Source organism: Aedes aegypti, chromosome 2, assembly GCF_002204515.2.
Source record: "Aedes aegypti strain LVP_AGWG chromosome 2, AaegL5.0 Primary Assembly, whole genome shotgun sequence".
NCBI lineage: Eukaryota > Metazoa > Arthropoda > Insecta > Diptera > Culicidae > Aedes > Aedes aegypti.
Window position 1 is genome coordinate 367601607 of NC_035108.1, and position 22389 is coordinate 367623995.

Here is a 22389-nt window from a genome sequence, read left to right on the forward strand (position 1 = left end):
CCATTTACCTCGATTTTAACAGCCCAAAAATCTCTTATTATTTTTTTCTGGGGAATGTCCCATTCTGGGGAATGGTTTTCTGGAGAATGTCTCATTCTGGGGAATGGATTTCTGGGGAATGTCCCATACTGGGGAATGGCGTTCTGGGGAATGTCATTCTGGGGAACGTCATTCTGGGAAATGTCGTACAATCGGTAAATGTTGTTTTCACTAAAAATGAAATCGCCGACAATGATTTCGTTGTCAGTTTTTATAGGTATCTAACGAAATTAACGAATTTTTATAAAGAATACAGAATTTAGTTAGAAAATTGCCTACCTTTAGGCGTATTACGCGATTCATTATGTTTTCATAATGAATGTTTTCATATTTCCATTCATATAGTAAAACAAATTCGTTTTTTTAATTAAAAAACATAATGTTTATTCTTCGAAAAACGTCGATGGATATTGGAAAAGGTGCCTTGTTCAGCTGTACGACGCAACTTAGTCGCGATGCACTCACAAGTTCACTGGATACAATTCCCGATCGTCGTGGTCAACTGCTTCGTATCCTTGGCCTGCCAGTTCTTTTTTGTACACTAAGGCACTGAGGGAGCCGAAAAAAAATCAATGGGACGTAACTGGAGCAAGTTGGTCGGGTTTCTTTCTTTCGGCACATACCGTGCAACATGCTCGTGGAGTGCTTGCTGTTTCGACGCCATCTTTGATTTAACTGACAGCACCCGAGCGAAAAGAAATATGCCACCCAGTTTTGGGGAGTTCAGAGAGCAATTTTCTTATAAGCGGTTTCTTCACCACCGCTTAGGCCTCAAACCTGGTTTAATCGTATGGGTAAACGTGGTTTAAGACCTAAGCGAAGGTGAAGAAATCGGCCCTTAGAGAGAAAAATATGTACGCTCTTTACTTGAATTATAGAAAGGTATTGAAATCATTCTCGTTTTTTACTGAACACCCTTTAATTACATTTTTAACATTACCGCTCGTTGTTCAAAAGAATGATCAATAATATCCCATAACAGATAAATCCAAAATCGCCTTAAATCTTTTTTTTTTAATGCTTTAAACTTTCAGGAAGCAACATACAATATACATTCACGAGCGATAAATGGCAGTACTTGCTTTAAGAAGTATAAAACTTGCAACATAAACAATTCAATTACTTTTTATAGGAAATACCCTACAATAATTGGAGTAACTTAAAGTGATCAATTCTACCCAGGGTTACTGTACAGGTAAAATATAAAACGTGCACTATTTACATTTTCAAATGAAATTTTGAAGCAATATTTGAAAAACTGATCATTGTTACCTCAAATTCCAGTATCTAAGTGTAATCTATATAAATAAAAATGGAATGGTGTTTGTATGTCACGAAATGGCTTGCGAACGGGTCAACGGATTTGGCAGATTCTTTCTCAATTTTGTTCATCAAGGGTTCCGACGTGTTTGTGTGTATAAAAATCCCAGGATATTCACCGAGAAAGTTGAAAAAACGAAAATGAACGGAACTACCATTTTATATGGGACGATCCATAGCGTTTTTCAACAGCCTACTTGATGGCAAGACGAAGTTTGCCGGGACCACTAGTGCTAGATAAAGGAAAAATTCCAAATATCACATTGAGGGTATTCAGACCAAACGTAACAAATAAATAAAATGTCTGTATGAATCAGGCCGGCCCAACTTTTTTTAACCGCATGCCAAATAGCAGAAATAATTTTGTGTTGAGGGCCACATTTTTGAATGCACAAATATAGCCATGAAGTCTGACGAATGTCAGTAAATGAAGTTCATAAAATCTGACCAAAAATCAGTGAATGGAGTAAATTTAAATTGAAGAAATCGAAAAAAAAGATAATTGCTGCTAAGCATTCTGCTGGATATTGTGAGAGTCCCTTTCAAAATTAAGACCAGCATTTTTTGATGAACCCACCCCAGAAATTATGGATTCGGTGAGAATAATGCCCAGGTTTTTTTTAATCGTATTCCGAATTCTGTCAGAATCCGACCTTATATCATTAGTATGAGTCGGAATGTGCTAAAACCCTAATCAAGCTTTTACGAAAATATTGGTTAGAATGTCCAGGATTTTACAAGAATCGTGCCTAGCATTCCTTCAGAATCTCACTCAATAATCATTTTGAAATGTAACCTAGAAATCTTTGAAAATGCTACAAGTATTTCAAAAGAAACCCGCTCAATTTTTTTATGAATGGCAAAATATTGCATAGCTTTATGTTGAATTCTTGCCCAGGATTTTAGAAAATTATTTATTTAATTCATTGAAAATTCGGGCTATGGAATCCATGTAAAAGTTCTGTAAGAATCTCGCCAATGTTATCCGTGAAAGTTGTGTCCAGAACTCTTAAAAAGATTTTGTCAAAAGCTTGTCTTTCTTATAATCCTGTCAAGTATTCTGCGTAAATTACGTCTAGGTGTTTATTTCCGGAATTATGTGGGAATATTAGCGTATGCAGAGAAATTATTTATAATAATTAGGCCTCTGGCTGAATTTCATGCATGTCGAAGGAAGCCATGGTAGAAACATCGTTAAAACACCCAGAATATGATATTTAGAATTTGAATCATTCATAAAGTTCAAATCTAAGAAAGCAAAACAAAACAAATTAAATAATTACCATGCTAAAATTTTGGGTTCAAACTAAATTGAAAATTAAATACAATTAGTATGTTCTGACTCCGGGTTGGTAGAATATTCAACGGGCCAAACATGAGAAGAATTTTTGAATCCTCCGCGGGCCGCACAAAATGAGGTCGTGGGCCGGGCAGCCTTGGTATAAATACTCTAATTAACACTAATCGTAACTTAGTCTTCGGATATTCAAACAAGTATTCAGGCTGGCCATGTCGTATGCCGTACCAATATGGACTCATTGTTGTCATAAGAGGAAGAAGCCCATACATAACATAAAAATGTTTGCAATGAAATTTTGAAGCTTCCTTGTACGGTATTCATAACCCAATGGTGAAACATTAGAACAAATGTAAATTAAAATTGGTAACAATTTTAGAAAAAAATCATTGCTATCTTCTATTGACATGATTATTTTTTTTATCAAGCAAGGTGATTTCAATTCGTCTGTAAACTTCTTAATTGTTGTGACAAATGAAATGAAATATGTTGTTAACAAAAAGTTAATAATAGCATAATTTGGTTGTATCAATTTAGGAATATAGTCTATTAGTAGGCAATATTACAAAAATAAAAACTTTTGACCACATATTGTCTACTATGCAGATGTTGCCGCTGTTGCGTTGGCGATCAGATGAATCTAAACAATACTGTTACGCACAATCACAGCAAATTTCATAAAAAAAACTTGCACATTTCGAGGAAAAATGTACCATTTTTCAGTTTTTTTTCTCTTGCCTGACCATTATGTCACTGTCAAAAACGAGCGAACGTATATTTCCGAAATGTTTTGTGGTTACCGCTATGGCGAGCGACTGAATGAAAATGCGCGCCGCGCACACATGCTGTATCGTAAAAAAGCGGAAAATACAAGAGACTTTGTGGGGGAAATTGGGTGCGAGGAAAAGCCGTTGTTTCTTAGTAGGCGCTAGCAGGTTTACGCGCGTTGGCTTTGAAAGCGCAAGCTAGAGCAGAAGGAGGCGGTGACCGAGAACCACGCTGTGTCTGAAACAGTTATTAACGGGAAAAAATGATCGTCTTTCGAAGGATCTAGTATCCTAGCATCCTGGCCGGGAATTTGAAAATGTATTATCGATGAAAATAGAAGTAATAGTGATATGCACGGCATAAATATTAAGAAGGCAGGCTCTTTACTGGTGTAAATATCGAATGTGGTTGTAAACAAGTGACGTCACTCCTATCGTACCATATACACCCCGGACCACTAGATCATTCGAGTCTAGTACACGACACTGAAGACGGCCTTACAGTTGAGGTCGAAATACGCGTATCTGTCAAAGGATACAAACTCTAGTGGAATTAAATGGTATGGTACTAAATTTGGTTTTTCATCTACTCATTTTTTTTTTTGTCAAAAATGTGTTCGAGATGGATAGGAATGACGTCGTCTTAGACTATAGCTAGAAACGTTGGCAGAATTTTTGTCCGGTTTTAAAATTGGTACAACCTTGCCATTTTTCTGTTTGTCAGGAAAATATACCAACTGAAAACATTTGTTAAATATATTAACCAAGAACCAAGCTACTGTCTGGAAGTTTCTTGATGAGTATGTAAAAATTCCATCATCACCAGGGGCTTTCACATTTTTGATTTTATTAATAACAGTTCTCACTTCTTCCAAATCAGTCTCCATAGAATTTTCGAAAACGTGCTCTTGATAGAGAATGTTATCGAAATCTGAGTATGTGTACCGTTTTGATTCATATTACGGACACTTAAGGCCTCAGGGAAGTATAACACAGCATAGAGCATATAAAATAAATTATTCTGTATGATTCCTCAGCGTTCTCGAGCGCTGAAACCCTTTAACTTTCGAATGGTGGGTAAAGAATACGCTTCCGCAACTTGAATAATTTTAAATAAATCGAAATGTTTAGCTTTGTGGTGATTCTTATTCCGGACGCTTCTTAACTTTTGCCTCATATTCCGGACACTTTAATTTGAATTCCGGACATCTCATTAAAATCATTAAAAGAAAATTCAAATCATCAATTGAAATCGTTAAACCACTAAAGAGACGTCTAAGGCAGTTGGGCATTATAAATTTGCATAGATGTTTATGGAAATAGCTTATTAAAACGAGCCTTGAAATAGTGAACTTTTAAACGGCAAAAATTGAAACATTTCGTGTGAAATGTTTCCCACACAAAGTAGAGTGTCCGGCATTAGAAGCTGTCCGTAATATGAATCAAAACGGTACTTGATGATTATCTGATTTATTTGGGAGTGGTAAATGAAGGACTGTAAGAAAATTTTCATAAAAATGTAAATGAATGTTAAAACCTTCTGATACTGGGTGCAGAACTGGTGGTCATTTTTGTGTTAACATCGGTTTCAAACACACCGTGACAACGCATTGAGTCTTGGGCGTCCAAGTCCGCCGAACGGCGAATGGACGTGCGGACATTGGTTTCAGCAACGGTCGCCAAACGCAACTCTCGGACAACGGCAGCGAAGGCGACGGCGTGGCGACAACAGTCGGGAAATGATCAGTTGATCTTGGTTCTGGGGGTGAGTCGGATTGGAACCACTTTGCCAGACGGTCGTCGTCGTTTTCGTCGCCGCAGTTGGTGATTCAACAAGATGTTTCAAAACAAGTGGTTTCAAGATGCAGCACTAGTGGAGTGAACAGCTGCATCGGTTTGGTGTTTCTCAATGGGAAGGTGGTATTGGGTAGTAGTAGATACAGGTGTGATCGATCCGATTTGTTTTTGTTGCCTAGATGTTATGCTTCGCGCAGTGTCTGAGTGAGGAAGAATCTTAATCTTTATCAATCAACAAAGTGATGGAGGCGTTTGGCTCTTGATTGAAAGTTCAACAACCATGCGTTTCCATAAGGATTCCCGTTAACTTCCCACACTTCGTTGCATCACGTGAATCTCATCAGCACCCGATTGCACAGTCGTCGTCTTCGTTGTTTCTTGTGAAATATGATATATTTTACACAATTCCTGTGTTTATAGAAACCTCTAGCCTAATTACGCATGGTGTCCGTTGAAAGTGTGACGATTCTCTCGCAAGAAAAATGAACCCAGCCATCAAACAGAAGAAGCCGCACTGTGAACCAAGGTGGGTGACGATCGCGGTCGATGCGGAAGACCAAGATTTATATTAACCCCTCTACCGGCAGCATCATTTTTTTTTATTACAAGATATTATTTTAATCGCGATTACTTCTTTGTTTTTCGAAAATTACCTATTCAACATTATTTCTCAAAAATTCTTCTATTTAAGGAATCTATGTCGATTTAGATCATTGGTCATCTAGACCAATTGACATCCAGAATTTCTTAGGTGATATCCATAATCCACGTGAATTAATTAGGCCAGAGGCGTACTCAATAAATCACTCTGGGCCTTTTGATTTTTTTTTGTCCGGGATGATTCATAGTATTTTTTTTAAGAGGTGAACCCGCCTAAGGCTGAAAGCCTCTATAATAAAGAAAATCAAATCAAAAATCAATCATAGTAATTTAAGACGAGATAGCATGAGTCGCATATCAGACTTTAAGTAATAACTAGATTAACTATAAGAAAAACGAATTCATGAGTAAATATTACAAGTTTGACTCTTATTCGAAACTTTCAGCCCTACGGCTGGTTAATCTCCGTTTAAATCAAGAACATTCAAAGTTTAAGGCTAAGTAGCCCGTCATTTGTTTTGGCAACAATGATGACTTTTCAGCTTGCATTACAAAGTGATAAAACTCAGTCTTGGTAGTTCATATTGACTTGAAAAAGTATCACTGTACGCGCGAACATGCATAAAGTATGCTGATACTTTTTCAGCTGTGTCAGTGCAAAACCAACTGGTTTTCTTTAATTCGAAATCGTGAGATGAATTAGCAACAATCATCAACGACGCATAAACATTTCAATGACGGCCTACTTCGCCTTAAACATATCTGACCTTTTTCCGTTTCAAAACTGTCACAAAACAATTTACCGTTTTGTCTCAAATACCGAACAGACTCATATTCCGAACACTCAGTTTTTGTATGGCGATTTGGTTGAAATGTTTCGCTGAAATATGTCACCAAATAACAAGGAAATGGCGGTCAATTAATTTGTTTGCGAAATTATTAATTTGAATACGATTAATTAGTGGTGTTCGGAATTTGAATCAAAGTGTTCGGAATATGAGACAGAATAAACACAGTGTTCGACATTTGAATCAAAATGTTGTTCCATACTTTTACGTAAAACAATACTAAAACTCATTAAATCAACATTTTTATTGTCACATCCAACAGCTAACAATTAGACTTTGCGGAATATGAGTCAAAACGGTATGTTACGATACCCATTTGATATATTTTTCCTAAGATGTTACTTATAGATTATAGTAGAAGTTGAAATTGGTGTTGACTCTCTTAGCGAAAAGCATTTTTATTATTCGGAGTAAATTTTGTATTTGAGCTCGTATATCTACGTATATCGGGTAAATACCCAAAAAATATTGAACGTTAAAAACCTGATTTTGTAATTTTCAGGTTTCTTGAACCTTGTATGCTTTTTTGTCAGACTGTAACTGACATTGTAAAGCCTGTACTTAGTTTTTTTTTGTTTATAAATTGACAAAAAATAACTCAAGATGGCGACTGAAGCAATTTCGTATAGAGAATGTCGGGTCCCAAGAAATATCCGAATATCTTTCAAACCAGTTGACCAATGACCTCAATTGACACAGATTATAAAAAAAGACTTTTTTGAAAACTTGCAAAAATATGATGCAAAAAACTAATACAAAACAGTTTTAGCAATTAAATTTTTTGTTTTGTGAAAAAATGATGCTGGTGGTAAAGCGGTTAACATCGCGGCATGGCATCACATTCGTGATTCGTCCCCGGCGTCGTCGTCGTCAAACGTCTTTCGAACGGATGATTTTGATGTATTTTTGGCGTTATTTTTAGATTGATTGTGCCGCGGCAGAAGTTAATTCATTAAGCGCAGATCACGGTGCGCTGCGGAAATAATTTATGGCAGATAAAAAGGTGAATTAGTGTGCCACAGCTACTAGGCAAAAAAACCCTTCGGGTAGAGGTGAAACTCGAAAGTTTCTGAGTGTGACCAACAAACAAACCGACCGGTAAACGACAAGGTAAAAGTGGAGACGCGTGGTGATTTGTGCGATTTTTAGTGGGGGCGGTTCGTTCAGTGAGTGTTCGGCCGTTTGGAGGGCGTGATGGATAGGACATGCTACGGCAAGTGGGACCCTGGAGCACGGCAGCCCTACCGGTGTACGCTGAGAGAGCGAGGAATCGCACCTGGATGTGAGTTGAAAATGTTAGTTTTTGTTAACAAATGATTTGATTTTGTAATACTAATTATATTCATTGTGGGTACTAATACTTAATTGTACTGAAGCGAATTGAGCGTAAGGTTTTATTTTTTTAAGTATCGGAATTTGGGGCAATTTGTTATCTAACTTTGTCCAAAACCTATCAAACCTATCAGCTTAGGATCATTATGTTAGTATCCTATCTTTTCTTAAGCATAGTGTCATTTAAAATGAAAAGAAATTCTAAGACCATTCATATTAGAGCATCTCAAATATCATCCAAAATAACGTATTTTCCTGTACCGTTAAGTCACCAATCACCGTGCGGCCTCCATTCACCGAGCACATATACAGATTCTTACGGAATACTCATAAAAATTATACAAATTATTGTTTTGTTAGCAAAATAACACAAAACTGATGAAATGAAGTAGTTCTTGTCACAATGCTTTTTGAAAAATTTAGTTTATGTAGTCAAAATCATGTGAATTCTGTTTAATAATGAGATTTCTTAACACTCTTAGTCGAAACGCGAAAAAATTCACATTTTTCATTTTAACGTTAGAGTATAAAATTTTCCATAATTTTAACAAGTTTTCGCTGTGGATACTACAAGCAAGATGTATTTCATCGTATGAGCAATGAGATTTTATGCAAATTATTTTTTTATTGTGTTTCAGTCGAAACCCAAATGCACGGTGATTGGACTCCTCTCAATATGTATGGTTCCTGTTACCGTGTATAAGTATAAAAGGCATGAAATTATTGGGTAATATTAGATTTATTGTTATGTCGTGATTTAACTACTTCATATTCAGTTTTTGAGCGAATATGGAATGGTTTGGACAATACAGTCAAACCCACTTTAACGATTTAAATTGAAAAATGAATGATTTAGCCATAAGTTAAACTTTGCATGGCTTTTATTGTAAATAAAGATTAAAAATGAATGCGCACGCAATCATTACGAAAACTACGCACGGTGAATGGTGACATAGAACGGTACGACTTGACATGATATTTGTAAACATAATGTTTGAGTATTTTTTGTTATGCATCACTAGTTCTAGATTTTTCCCTGAATTATGGTATAAATGTACGCTCCGTAGTGGTATTCTAGTACGTTTTAAATTATTAGGAAACGTCATACAATTTTTTGAAGTCCAGATTTTTCATAAATGCACGGTGAATGGTAACTTGACGGTACTATGGTGCAAGTATGCCACCGAATAAATATCAAAGGATGTAGTTTTATTTATACTACAATCGTCTCTCCATAACTCGATATTCAAGGGATCATAGACTTGTACAATTATCGAGTCATAGAACATACTGACACAAAAAAAGTTTAACTGAATAAGAAAGATTTTTAAATAGATATAGAGTTATGGAGATAAATTTATTGTACACGACATGAACATAATTTGAAGGGATCAAAAAGTCCATCGAGTTATAGAACACACAAAGTAGAGCCTTAATGCCAATTTTAGATATATGTTTGAGTTAACCGTCATAAGGGACTGCTTTATACCATGTCTTACTTAATCACTTGTTGAATTATCTACTTGTCAATTCAGCAGTACCTTAAAATATTACTGACTGAAAGAGTTTTTTTTATTTACATACAAAAATGGATAGAAATACGTAGAAAATCTAAAAATTTTCATAATATTCTGTAAATAGTTCTTAGATTTATAAGTTAGTTTACTGGTAAATTCAAAGAGAAAAATATTTACTCGTTGTTAAGAAGTAGGGGTGACCTGCTTGCTCTTATGCTACACTTGAATAAATTTTTTTTTTCTTATTTCTATTTATTTCTATTGAAATTGATAATTTTCAAAAAGCTAAATATCTACACAGCTTGACTAACTAAGCTTTCGGATGCTATTATAAGGATTCTTACGCGAGTTTCTCAACAACATAGTATGAGTTTTCTTTTAAGAGTTCTTCCATCAATTTTTATTATAACTCTTTAATAAACTTCTGTTTTGTAGACTCAAAATATAAAAATCTTCTTTTTTGCATATCTTTTTTAACGCGGTGTTTAAAACCTTCGGTTATAGCTTTTAATAATCTACTAACTAAACAATTTTGAATGTTTGGAAGATTCTCCAGTTAAACATTTTTGATAGAGAATTCTCACACACTTTGAAATTTTTCTGGAATGTTCTACGCGTTTTCTTTAGAAACGTCTTCGGCTTTCTTCAGTTAACTTCATAATTCTTTTGGAGTGCAATGATATTCACAAAGAATCTTCAAAGACTCTTCCAAACATTCCGAAGATTTTCTTCAGTGATTTATTCTGCGTTTCTACTATAAATTCCTCAAAATTTTCATTTTATTATTTCTTTAAAAAATGAAATAACAAAAGAAAGTGTTTTTGATTTTTTTCTAGTAAATGTCTCAGCAATTCTTCAGATACTCATTCAAATTTTGTGTCAGGGATTCTCTCAGATTTTTTAGCCATTCTCCCAAATTATCTTTAATCAATTCCTTCAGGGATTTTTTCACAAGCTCTCTCAGATTCATTCAAATATTTTTCCAGAAATTCATTGAGGACTTTTTTTGTTCCGATTATTTCGGTAACTCTTTCTGAAATTCCAGAATACCATCATTTCCCCAAGTAATCCAATTCTACCAAACTCTTTTATATTTCTTGCTGTTGTTCTGTTTTTGTTTCTTGCCTTGCATTAAAAAAAGTCCAGAGATTCCTTTAGGAATATGTCCAAAGATGAATTACTTCAGGGATTACTTCAAGAATTCCTTCAGGATTTTATTCTGAAATACCATAGGGGTTTGTCGAGAAATACGTCCAGCGGTTTTTCCAGAGATTTCTTCAGAAATTTCCCTATAAATTCCAGATAATTTTTCCTTTAGGTAGAGCTTTCGATCGCAACTTATTTTCTAGGATAGTTCGACACAACTCCATTCCATTACTCCAGGAATTTCTGTAGAGACACCTCCAGGAATTCCTTCAGCGATTCCTGCACATATTCTTCTAGAGATTTCTACGGTTATTCCTCCAGAAAAATTTCTACAGGGCATCTTCCAGAGATTTTTTCTGGTATTTTAGAGTCGTAGTCTGAATAATGTTTTTGTTCTGAATGCTTTAATATGGATAAGTTGTAAATTATTAGGATCTTACTATCAAAATATATCTCTGGTCAATTCACTTATGCAATTTATCAAACAATGTTCAGAAATGAGGAATGAAACATAAAATGAAAAGAAGAAATGACGCAAAACAAAACGAAACATCTATAGTGCATGATAGAACGAAGTACGCATTGGCACGTTTTCAAAATGTTCAAGTTTGGAGGTGGATACGAATTTACTTTCATTTGACAGCTTTCGGTGGACTTAGTAAGGTCCTAGAGCCCTGTCCCAATTTCAGTATTAAACGTTCAAGTTTAGTCTAGAAACCGGCAAATATTTTTTTTTTGGAATCAAACAAACGAGTTAAAGGAACTGAGTAAACAAATTTGAAATTGAGTAAAAATTTTATTTATTTTAATTCGTGAAATTAAAATAAAAAAAATTGGTCGTTTTTTTTGGTGTTTTGCCATACTCCTTGGTTAAAACTCAAATTTTAAGTTTATTTGTTTTCCGTGTCCTTCTGAAATGTCAGATAAGAACACTCCCAGTGTTGAAAAGTAAATCCCCTGTGATGTTTTCGTCGACTAAGTGAACGTCATATATGATCAAAATGGTCTAGGTTCAAATTTGGACCCATTTTTTTTAAAATAAAGTTCAAATATGATATAGTCGTTATATGAACGGGAAAATTTACCAAATAAATAGTTATATCACGCTCTGTTCTGTAAAGTGGGGCAAACGTTTTAAAGGGTCAACTTTTTCTTTTTGAGATTTCTAGCTCGATTTAAAACGAATGTTATGAACGTCATGATGGTAATTGAATTTAACTCCAAAAAATAGAATAATCGATTGAGATTTATCGAAGTTTTGGCTATTTGTTGTTTTTTTACGTGAACATTGTAATTTTTTATCTAACTTCCATCGCACAGAACAAAATAAACTTGTTCTATTTTTTATGCAAGAGCGTAGTAAAATTTATCGTAAATAAGCTTTGATGTGTAGGAAAGATGTACCGGTATTCGCCATGGTACCAGTATTCGCCACCCCGGATTATATACCGTTCTATGACACAAAGAGGCATAAATCGTTTAGTGTCCTTTAAATAATTTTGAAATGATGTGACAACATTCTTCTAACCCCAAACTTTGCTGGGAAAATAATAGAAAACAAAAATTCTTTCCTTAACATTTTAGCTCCCTTGTACCAGATTTTGCCATGGTGTTTCTGAATTCTCCTTCTTCCGTAAAACATCATATTCCACTTACAAATTCAGCAACCGAAATTAAAATCATGACAAATACTGGTGATCCAGTATTCGCCACTCCAAAATTCAATTATAGAACCATAGTTTCTGACCAGTTATTATATTTTTCCTGCTAAACAAAGATTGAAAATATTCGTTTAAGGTGAAACATCTCGGAATCCAAAGATGGCCGGCACAATGGCCGACTTGTACCCCTACTCACGTTTTCAAAGGCACTAAAGTAGAGAAATAGTTGACAAACGTTTCTGATCTTCTTATTTTAAGCTTTCCGCTAGTGCGCATAGCCAAAATAAAAAGTGCACTTCTTTCTTCACGAGATTTGTGCCTTTGGAGCTTTAGTACAATCTTAGAAGTTGACTTCAAACTGTTTCACCTTAACGTATTGACAGCGTTCAAAAGTCTTTTGAATGGTTTTTAAAATAAATCTTAGGGTGGCGAATACTGGTGCATCTACCCTATTAGTTTTTGCACAAATCTTTGGAAACTGTTTTGGCTCATAGCGGGGAAATGATTCGAGCCACACTACTAAAAAGTATTTATTTTCTCGCTAAACAGTATTTATTGTCTCTACATTTAACGAAATAAGTTTGTCCACGAGAAAAAAGTAATCAAAATCCCAAGTTTTACGAAAAACTGTTAAGCCATTAACTGTAAGTGACACTTTGGTCGTGTTTGAGTTAATTCCATACATTTCGTACAAAATGAAAAATTTCTTAAAAAACTTCAAAACTTTTTTTCTTTATACTAGGTTTTTGTTGATTCTAACTCCTTTATTACCCTATGTTTGGTAAATATCCTATCATGATTAAATGTTTAAATTTTTATAAGCATCACTTCAAGTTCGTTTTAAGTATTTTTGTCGCAAAAATGTCAGCATTTTGTGGTGCAGACTGCGAACTATTGACCCACCTGTGGGGCAAAAGTTCGTTTAAGACAATCGTTATAAATAAAAATGCATAAATATTTTGACATAAATTTATTAGGCCAAATTCAAAACAATACCTAGACAAGTCTCAAGGGGCCTTCCTTAGCCGAGTGGTTGGAGTCCGCGGCTACAAAGCAAAGCATGCTGAAGGTGTCTGGGTTAGATTCCCGGTTGGTCCAAGATCTTTTCGTAATGGAAATTTCCTTGACTTCCCTGGTCATAGAGTATCATCGTACCTGCCACACGATATACGAATGCGAAAATGGCAACATTGGCAAAGAAAGCTCTTAGTTTGTAACTGTGGAAGTGCTCATAAGAACACTAAGCTGAGAAGCAGACTCAGTCCCAGTGAGGACTCTGTTCCAGTGAGGACGTTAATGCCAAGAAGAAGAAGACGACGAAGAACCTAGCCAAGTCTAGTCTAGACAAGTGATAGTCAAAAAATGTATTGTTTTGAAAACGTGACAACTTTTGAAAAAAAAAGAAACTGGAGTACCGAAGATAAATAATTTTCCGTAAGATTAAATAATAGCAAGCAATTTGTTTTATTGCTCTGCTCATTTTTTCATCAATAGAATAAGTGAACTAATTGTTTTGTTTTTAACAGACAGCTTTTTATCGGAAAGTTTTTTTTTGTCTGGCGGAATGCTTGAACATTTGAACAATTAGAAAAAAGTAACCACAAGTCAAAAGGTGTGTAGTAGGCTGGTTCAGAAATTAAAAAAAAGTTTGAAGATCCAATCTCTCATATCTTTATTACCATCTTTATCGTAAAAAAGTGTTCTGTGAAATTTTCAGTTATATCGTTGATGATTTAAAGGTGGCCCAAAGACAAAGGAGGTTTATATGGAAATAACTATGGAAGTATGGAGAAATTTTGAAAACTGTTGGCACTGGACTGTTAGTACAAACTTATCATCTCATGGTGAAAACTCATTCTTCAATTCATAATGAAGACAGTTGCTGAAGAGAGCAATTCAATCCAACGGATGGGAAGAGAGACATTCATGAATTCGATTGCTACTATTTAGCTTCATTTGGGATTATAGCCCTGTACGTCTACAAGAATCCAAAACAAAATTAGCTTAAAAGGGATTTGTTTCTTAAGCAACATCCTTCATTAAGGGTTGAAGAATGAGTTTTCACTATGGGATGATAAGTTTGTACTTACAGTACAGTACTAAGGTTTTTGTTTTTTTTTAATTTCTCCATTGTCCATCTCCATTCTCCATTTCCATTTGAACCTACATTGTCTTTGGACCACTTCTAAAGCACAACCGAAAAAACAGAAAATTTCACAGAACACTATTTTATGGTAAGGCTGGTAAAAATGGCATGAGAGATTGATTTTAAAACATTTTTAAATTTCAAACCGCCGTAGTGTGCAGTCAAAAGAGAACTTTTTATATTATTAAAATCGTTATCAAAAACAAACTGATTCTGTATACAAAGATTTAGTTCATATTTTAGTGCTCGAATTTTGATTTCAGTTTTGTTTAGCAATAGAATTATAAACGTGTTAGGTCAATTCCACTTAACACTCCGTTCAACAATTGGTGAATTACCCTAGATCTAACGGTAAAATAGCATATCTGAAATGTGACAATTTTTCAACAATAGAAATTTTGTCCTTTTTATCTGAAGTAATGAAAAAATTACGAAGCACTGCAAGGTGGAGGGAAATCTTATGCCATGTAAAAGCGTGATAGATGATCATGCAGCAATGATCGTTTCAAAAAATTATCACTCCACTAATGCTCCTACATCGAATGCTCGCCATCAGATCGCGCTTTTCGTCAAGAAAGTCCAAGCTTGTTTTCTCCTGATATTTTATTTATTCGGTTTTACACCAACCGGCAGCGCGTCGATCCAATCTTCAAGTCTTTCTCCTACGCACCCTCGACGAGATTGCCTCCAAGGCCCGGTCCGGTGGCCGTGTGATTTCGCGATTTAGTTCTTGGGTTATCTATAAATATTCAAATCGGCTTGTAGGATGATGGATTGATCACCCACATTGCATTGGCTGTTGTAGAAATGTGTGTCGGGTGCCCTTCGCTCAGAAGTGCTTCCGACCGGATAGATAACCCACACTGCTTGATATATAAACGACTCTGTTAACCCTCTAATACCCCAATTCTAATTTTCGATCATAATATGATAAAGGCAGGGTTTTTTTTTGTTTTTTTACAAGGGGGAAATCTGCAAACAGATCCCCTGAGAAGGTAACTCTGGAAATGCGGGGATGATGCACCAACGACGACCCGCTAAAACCAGCCTATGCACTGTGCTTGAGCAATTGAGGGTCCGTTAAGCCCCTGGACTTTCGTCCCTGCTGTCCAATGATAAAGGTAGGTAAAATCGATCTTAAGACGTTTTGGGCAATGATTAATTTTATAAGTTTTTAATCCGCTTATTTATGTTTTTTTTTTTAAATTTTCTAATTGTTATTTTTGAATCTCCTTATCCTTTTTTTTTTCTCTTGAAGCTGTAATTATCAGTTTTGGGCAAAAATATTAAAAAACTATGTGTTTTGGTGCTTCTGAAAATACAAAAACGAACTTTTTTTCTGAAACATATATCGTTTTTCTTATAACTAAGTATTACCATCAGAATAGTCTTTTATAACAGGTGGATTGTGGAAAATATATAATTTAAAACTTTTTGAATTGTACTTTAAATGAGACCCAGGCATTTGTAGTTATAGATTTTTTTTAAATACGAAAATGATTCAAAAATCATAAAAAACTATCCTGATATGAGTGCTATGATTCAAGAATTTACTGAAAACTTAAATAACTTTGATTTCTGAGCTACGAAAAAATACAAAAAAAAAAAAAAATCAGAAGTTTCACTTTATAATGCGAAGTAGGGTATTAGAGGGTTAATCGCAAGCGTTCCACAGTTTTTCTGATATTGGATTACTGTTTACCGAGTGATGACATCATTACAAGAATGCCAATAAGTGTCTTCTCCGTTTGCGACCGTGTGGTTTATGGTCGGAATAAAATGTCTCCATTGTAGTGTGGGGCAGTTTGTTTATTCATTCGGATACCAACGCAAAACCCGTTCTAACGCAGAGAAGATTAATCGTTACACACCGGGTGAAAATCAGAGAATCGGATGCCGGATGAGACATACCAACATCGGAGTGAATGCAGTAAAAGTTGTGTGTTGTTCACAGCTTTGCAATGTGCTGATGTATTGACGGACCTGGGCTGAGCGTTTTACTTCTCTGCACATATCTGTTTATTTGCCCGTTTTGCTTATATTTTACTGTATCGCAATCGTAAATATTTGCGCTACAGCTGGGGTTTGAACATGTTTGTGCGACCTTACCAACATACTATACGGTGGACCTAAGTAGTTCCTCCAGAGCGCGGCGTGCTTCTTTGAAGATGTTCGGGCAAAATATTTTTGAAAGTCAGACACTTACAAATTAATCGCTTATCCTTGATAGCCAAACAATTGTAGAATATATACCGTTTTGACTCATATTCCAAACACTTAAGAGCAACAGATGATTTTTGTGAAAATTTTATTTTCTTCGTAAATTCGAACTGTTAGTTATTGCTAGTGCCGATAAAAAAGTTTGTTTAACCTTAGTCAGTATTGTTTTTACGTAAAACTATGGAACAACATTTTGATTCAAATGCCGAACACTGTATTCATTCTGTCTCATATTTCATATGTCTGTCAATAACAAAACATTAGTTCACTTGTTCTATTAAGAAAAAAATGAACAGAGCAATAAAACAAATTGTTTGCTATTATTTAATCTCATGGAAAATTATTTATTTTTGGTATTCCAGTATTTATTTTTTTTAAGTTGTCACGTTTTCAAAAGAATACATTTTTTAACTATCATTTGTCTAGACTAGACTTGTCTAGGTTTTTCGTCTTCTTCTTCTTCTTCTTCTTGACATTGACGTCCTCACTGGGACACAGCCTGCTTCTCAGCTTCTTATGAGCACTTCCAGTTATTAACTGAGAGCTTTCTTTGCCAAAGTTGCCATTTTCACATTCGTATTTCGTGTGGGGCAGGTACGATGATAATCTATGCCCAGGGAAGTCAAGGAAATTTCCATTACAAAAAGATCCTGGACCGACCGGGAATCGAGCCCAGACACCTTCAGCATGCTTTGCTTTGTAGCCGCGGACTCTAACCAATAAAACCTGATCATATTTCAGCGAAACATTTCAACCAAATCGCCGTATAAAAACCGAGTATTCAGATTATGAGTCTGTTCGGAATTTGAGACAAACCGGTAACTATTTTTGAATATTTGTATTAAATGTCTTCCATAAATCCTATTATATTTCTCAAGAATACTCCTAAAATTTTCCTAGAGATTAAGATGGTAGATATAGAGGTTGCTCATTTCCATTCTTACAGTAATTTCAGCATGGAAACATCTAGAAATTTCCAGGAATTATTTGATGTTTCCTCAAGGGACCTTTCCTGGAACTCTGCTGATTTATGAAATTAAATTTTCCAATAAAAATGATCAAATACATAAGTTGTGAGAATTTAGACATTACTTTAGATTCAAGTGACCAAAATTTGGAAGATGGTTTTTTTTCGATGCTTATACCTGTTTTTTTATATGGTGATCAATTTCGTCCCAATGTACCAATATCAATTTAAAATATGCAAGCATGTTCAAGCAATGTAAAATGTTATTTAATATAAAATCAGTTATGTTAACTGATGGAGATCGATGAAGTGTTTATTTTATTGGAATCAAATTGACAATATTTGAATCTATTGTGACGAATTCCATCCAGAATGAGTCGAAAAAAATAAAAATCGTGATAGTCTTCGTTTTGGCTTAAATTTTGCAAATGTTTTTGGTATGATACAATAAGTGTTTTCCATAGATAAATCGATCATTTTGACTCGAGAATACCGATTTGAAAAATTCTAATTCCGAAACTGTTAATTTTAGAGAAAAATGTTCTATGAAGAAGTTGTAGTGTACCGTCTGGCCTACAAGAAAAAAATACACGCTGAAACAATATTTGATGTTTTTTCACGAAAAAAATAAAAATAAAACTTAAATTTTAAATTACACAAAAACCCGATTTTTTATATTTTTTTTTAATTTTCACCATAGAATCAGATATCATAGTAAACAGATGTTTGGGACAAAATTTCATGATGGAGAAATTAAAAAAAAAAGTTTTCCTTAGAACTACTTTTGGTCGATTTTCAAAATTTTAGTAAATACGTTCTGATGATACAATAAGAATCTTGAGATGATTCTAAACGATAATGGCTTTATGAATAATTTCTCTAGAAGTAGCCATTTTCGAATTACATCGAGTTTAATGCAAAAAATATTATTTAAATATCAAAATAGGACATTTTTATTAGTTATTCGCGATTTGAAAACATTGGCTAATGTAGTTTCTATGAAAGGCTGTTGTTTTCGGAAAAGTTTGCAGTTAGATCAACGAATATATACCCAACAAGCTGCAATGAGCCTTGGAAATTTAAAAGTTTTATATCTGCCGATGCAGTTCAGTAAGAAAGTTGCTTCTCAGTTGGGAACCATTGAGAAGAGATTTTATCTTTGCTGTACTTGAATTGTAAAAAAACGAAAAAAGGCATTGGTAGAACCAAAAAGTTTCAAAAATTATTATCGTTAAATATCGACAATTAGTAATTCAATTTGATAAAAATAAAATAAACATGAAATAAAATGAATTGCGAATGATACTAAATAATCCAAAACATGATTAAACCAGTTTTAGATAGTCAAAAATTAAAGTTATAAAGTAGTAAAGAAACCTGATGAATTTTCAGGAGATTCTAGAATGGTTTCCCTGAGATATTGGCGGACCGAATCATTGGATATATTTCTGGAGTTAGATCTGGCACAAATCTGTTAATATTTTAAATCAATTTATAATTTATAAAAAATCCTTGCTGAAATTTTTTAAAGAGTTTTGTTGATACTCGCAGAAACAAAATTCTGTTGCTAGGAAAAATCCTAAAAAAATAATTCAAAATTCGTGACAATTAAATCCCTGTCAGAAATGAAATCTTTAAGGATCTAGAGCAGGGTTGGAAAACGTCGATGTGAATATAGAGTGTTGAGCGACATTTACATAGTTGCTTCCCTCACTGTCATTGGTTGGCGAGACAATTACAGAGAGTTTTTTTTTTTTAATTTTCATTCATTTTTCCGATGCTACGGCTTGTGACGGAATCGTAATCTTGATGATTTTCAAGTTCATCTGGTATGGTAGCTATTTATGTTGCTGGAATCGTGGAAGGATATCCACTTCACTAATCAAAAACATTTACTTTCCAAAATTATCCAATATAAGATTTTGATCGGGGGCCAGATAGCCGTAGCGGTAAACGCGCAGCTATTCAGCAAGACCAAGCTGAGGGTCGCGGGTTCGAATCCCACCGGTCGAGGATCTTTTCGGGTTGGAAATTTTGTTGACTTCCCAGGGCATAGAGTATCTTCGTACCTGCCACACGATATACGCATGCAAAAATGGTCATTGGCACAGTAAGCTCTCAGTTAATAACTGTGGAAGTGCTCATAAGAACACTAAGCTGAGAAGCAGTCCCAGTGGGGACGTAATGCCAGAAAGAAGAAGAAGAAGATAGAAATTTTAATAGCAAAACAACATTAAAATTGCGCTTATGAGAGCTCCGTCACTGCGATATGACGAAGTGAGCGACGTCTAGTGACAGTGAATAGACTCGTTTCGCAGTGTCGCAAGTCGTTCATGATATTTAACATCCCTGTCTAGAGTTATCCTTAAGGCTTGAGAAAATGATTGGAACTCTGGTGCGTATTATTGAAGCATTTTCTATTTTTTTTGTGTATTTCCAGAAAGTTGTCAAAATAGATTCTTGAATACTGTAGGAATCCATGCAGGAATATTTAGTAGAATTTCCTGAAGGTATCGATTGGTGAACCCTTGGAAGTATTCATTGAAGCATTTGTAATGCTTGATAGATTTCTCACGAATCTTTTAAACAATTTATGTGGGAATTCTTGGTTAATTTTTTTGGTGGAATTTGGTGTTCAATAAAAAAGAATTTTTCCAGTCACATAGAATTTTTTTTTCAACGAATTCAGTATTTTTTATTACAAACATAATGTTTATTTTTCAAAAAAAAAAAAAAAAAAGATGTCTATGAATATTGGAGAAGCGGCCCTGATCAGCCGTACGACGTAACATAGTCTCGATGCTCTCACAAGAGCTCTGGACAGAACTTACGTCTTACGTCTACGTTTGTATTCTTGGCCCAATTATTTTTGTCCACTAGAGCACTGAGAGAGCCGAAAAAATCCTCAATGGGGCAAATTGGACGGGTACCTTTCTTTCAGCACGTACGGCGTTTCGTAAAACCGTACAACACGCTCGCGGAGTGCTTACTGCTTTGACGCCACCTTCGATTGAATCTCTTGGAGAGAAAAAAAAATACGCTCTTTACTTTAATTACAAAAAGGTAATGAAATCATTATCATTTTTACTGAACACCCGTTATTATTTATAGACTTTCTGGGAAATTAATTGTTACTAGGTTTTGACATATTCCAGGAATTGGAGTTCCCCGAAAACGTGAAATAAAATAGTAACATCACGGGAAATTTCAAAAACGTGAAAACAAAGCAAACTTTTGCGCATCTGATGAAATCAACTCGCAGAGTAAAAACCAACACATTAAACTATCTCTACGCAAACTAATCCTATGAAACAAATATCTGGAGTATTTCCTTTTGGAAATTATGCATCATTTTCAGCCAAAATTCCTGTTGAAATCGCGAGAGAGATTCTTGGACAAATGGGTATCTTTAAAGAAGTTCCTACAAACTTAGTTTTGTTTCCAAAGCTCGGCTTTTGCAAAATTCGGTTTATGAATTTGAACCGAACTGCCCATAACTGTATATTTGTCACATTTTCAGCTTAAAATAGGTATTGTTGGGCCCTAGGTAATTTTTAGAAATTTTAGTTACTTTTCATACTGCCAAAAAATGCATACTTGGTACCGTAAAACGGGGTAACATTGATAATGCGGGTAACTTTGATAGTGCGAGACTAACAACATATTAAACGAGATAACGAAGTTTTTGTTAATCAGTTAAGCAAACCGAATGCAAAGGTAAAGAGTATTAGTATAACACTTCATGTCAAAGCTATTTTCGTTGGAATCAAGAGCATTTGAGGATTGATATGCAAATATTAAAAAAAATATAAAATTTTAGCATTTTTGCAACGCTTACAAACAATCTGTTCTACGAGCACTATTTGATAAAGTCATAATGAGTTCGTCACTTATCCATGACAGCCTAGTTATAGTAGAACATTAATTCGGACTCAAATCTCTAAGCGAAAACCATTTTTACAAACTGGGACCATTTTTGTAATCTTAGTCAGAAATTTCCATATAGCGTTAAACGCCCAGAGGTATGCAACGCCCTATAAATGTTCCGTAATTAGTTTAATGCTGTTCGATTTATACTCCATTATCAAAGTTACCCCAAAACAGAAAACCGAAAAATAATATATCAATTCAGAAAAAATCTTTTGGCGATTTATCAAGTGCAATCGATAGCTAGGATGTCAGTACTTGTTTTAAAAATATAAATTGTAATTCATTGAAACAGAATGCATAAATATTGAAGTTTGCTTCGAAAAAACTATCAAAGTTACCCCGTTTTACGGTACTCCATTTACTCAATGCATACTTTTGTCATACCTTTTAGCAACAAAGCTAGGTACACTGATATTAGCCATTTATTTCCTAAGATCTCATCGAATTTCTTTCCGACATCTCGATTAAAACTATTTGCGATTAAGTGTTTAGGTTTTCCTTATATGATACGTGGCAAAAAGTGGGTTATCTGTGAGGAATGGATGGTTTCTGGTGTCATCTCAGTTATTCATTTATTAAGACGAACACTGGATACACAGGGGATAGGCAAAATGATTGAGATAGGCAAAATTTTGCCCAAATTCAAATGCTTATAACTTTATGAAAAATGGATGAAATTGGATGCATCTGGAAGCAGTCGACAGAAAATTTGGTCCAGTTTTAGGAACTTCCTTGGCCATGCATATTGGCCACTGGACACCGGAGATGTTCCGGATTTTCTGAGGTCATGTCCAAATGTCAT

The 22389-nt window shown here is 34.7% G+C and overlaps 1 protein-coding gene across 3 annotated transcripts in view; it reads left to right on the plus strand.

Annotated features, from left to right (window-relative positions):
- LOC5575182 (leupaxin) overlaps nt 1–22389 on the plus strand; it is a 225779-nt gene that overhangs the window by 76496 nt on the left and 126894 nt on the right. Inside the window, exons 1-2 of one of the 3 annotated variants that reach the window (XM_021846570.1) lie at nt 5637–5746; nt 7591–7950. The exons of 1 other annotated variant lie outside the window; for it this stretch is intronic. In XM_021846570.1, the coding sequence (XP_021702262.1) occupies nt 7863–7950 (88 nt within the window). In that variant the 5' untranslated portion in view covers nt 5637–5746; nt 7591–7862. Of the gene's footprint in view, nt 1–5636; nt 5747–7590; nt 7951–22389 lie in introns of those variants that run through there. One more of the 3 variants, XM_021846579.1, reaches the window with a different exon arrangement.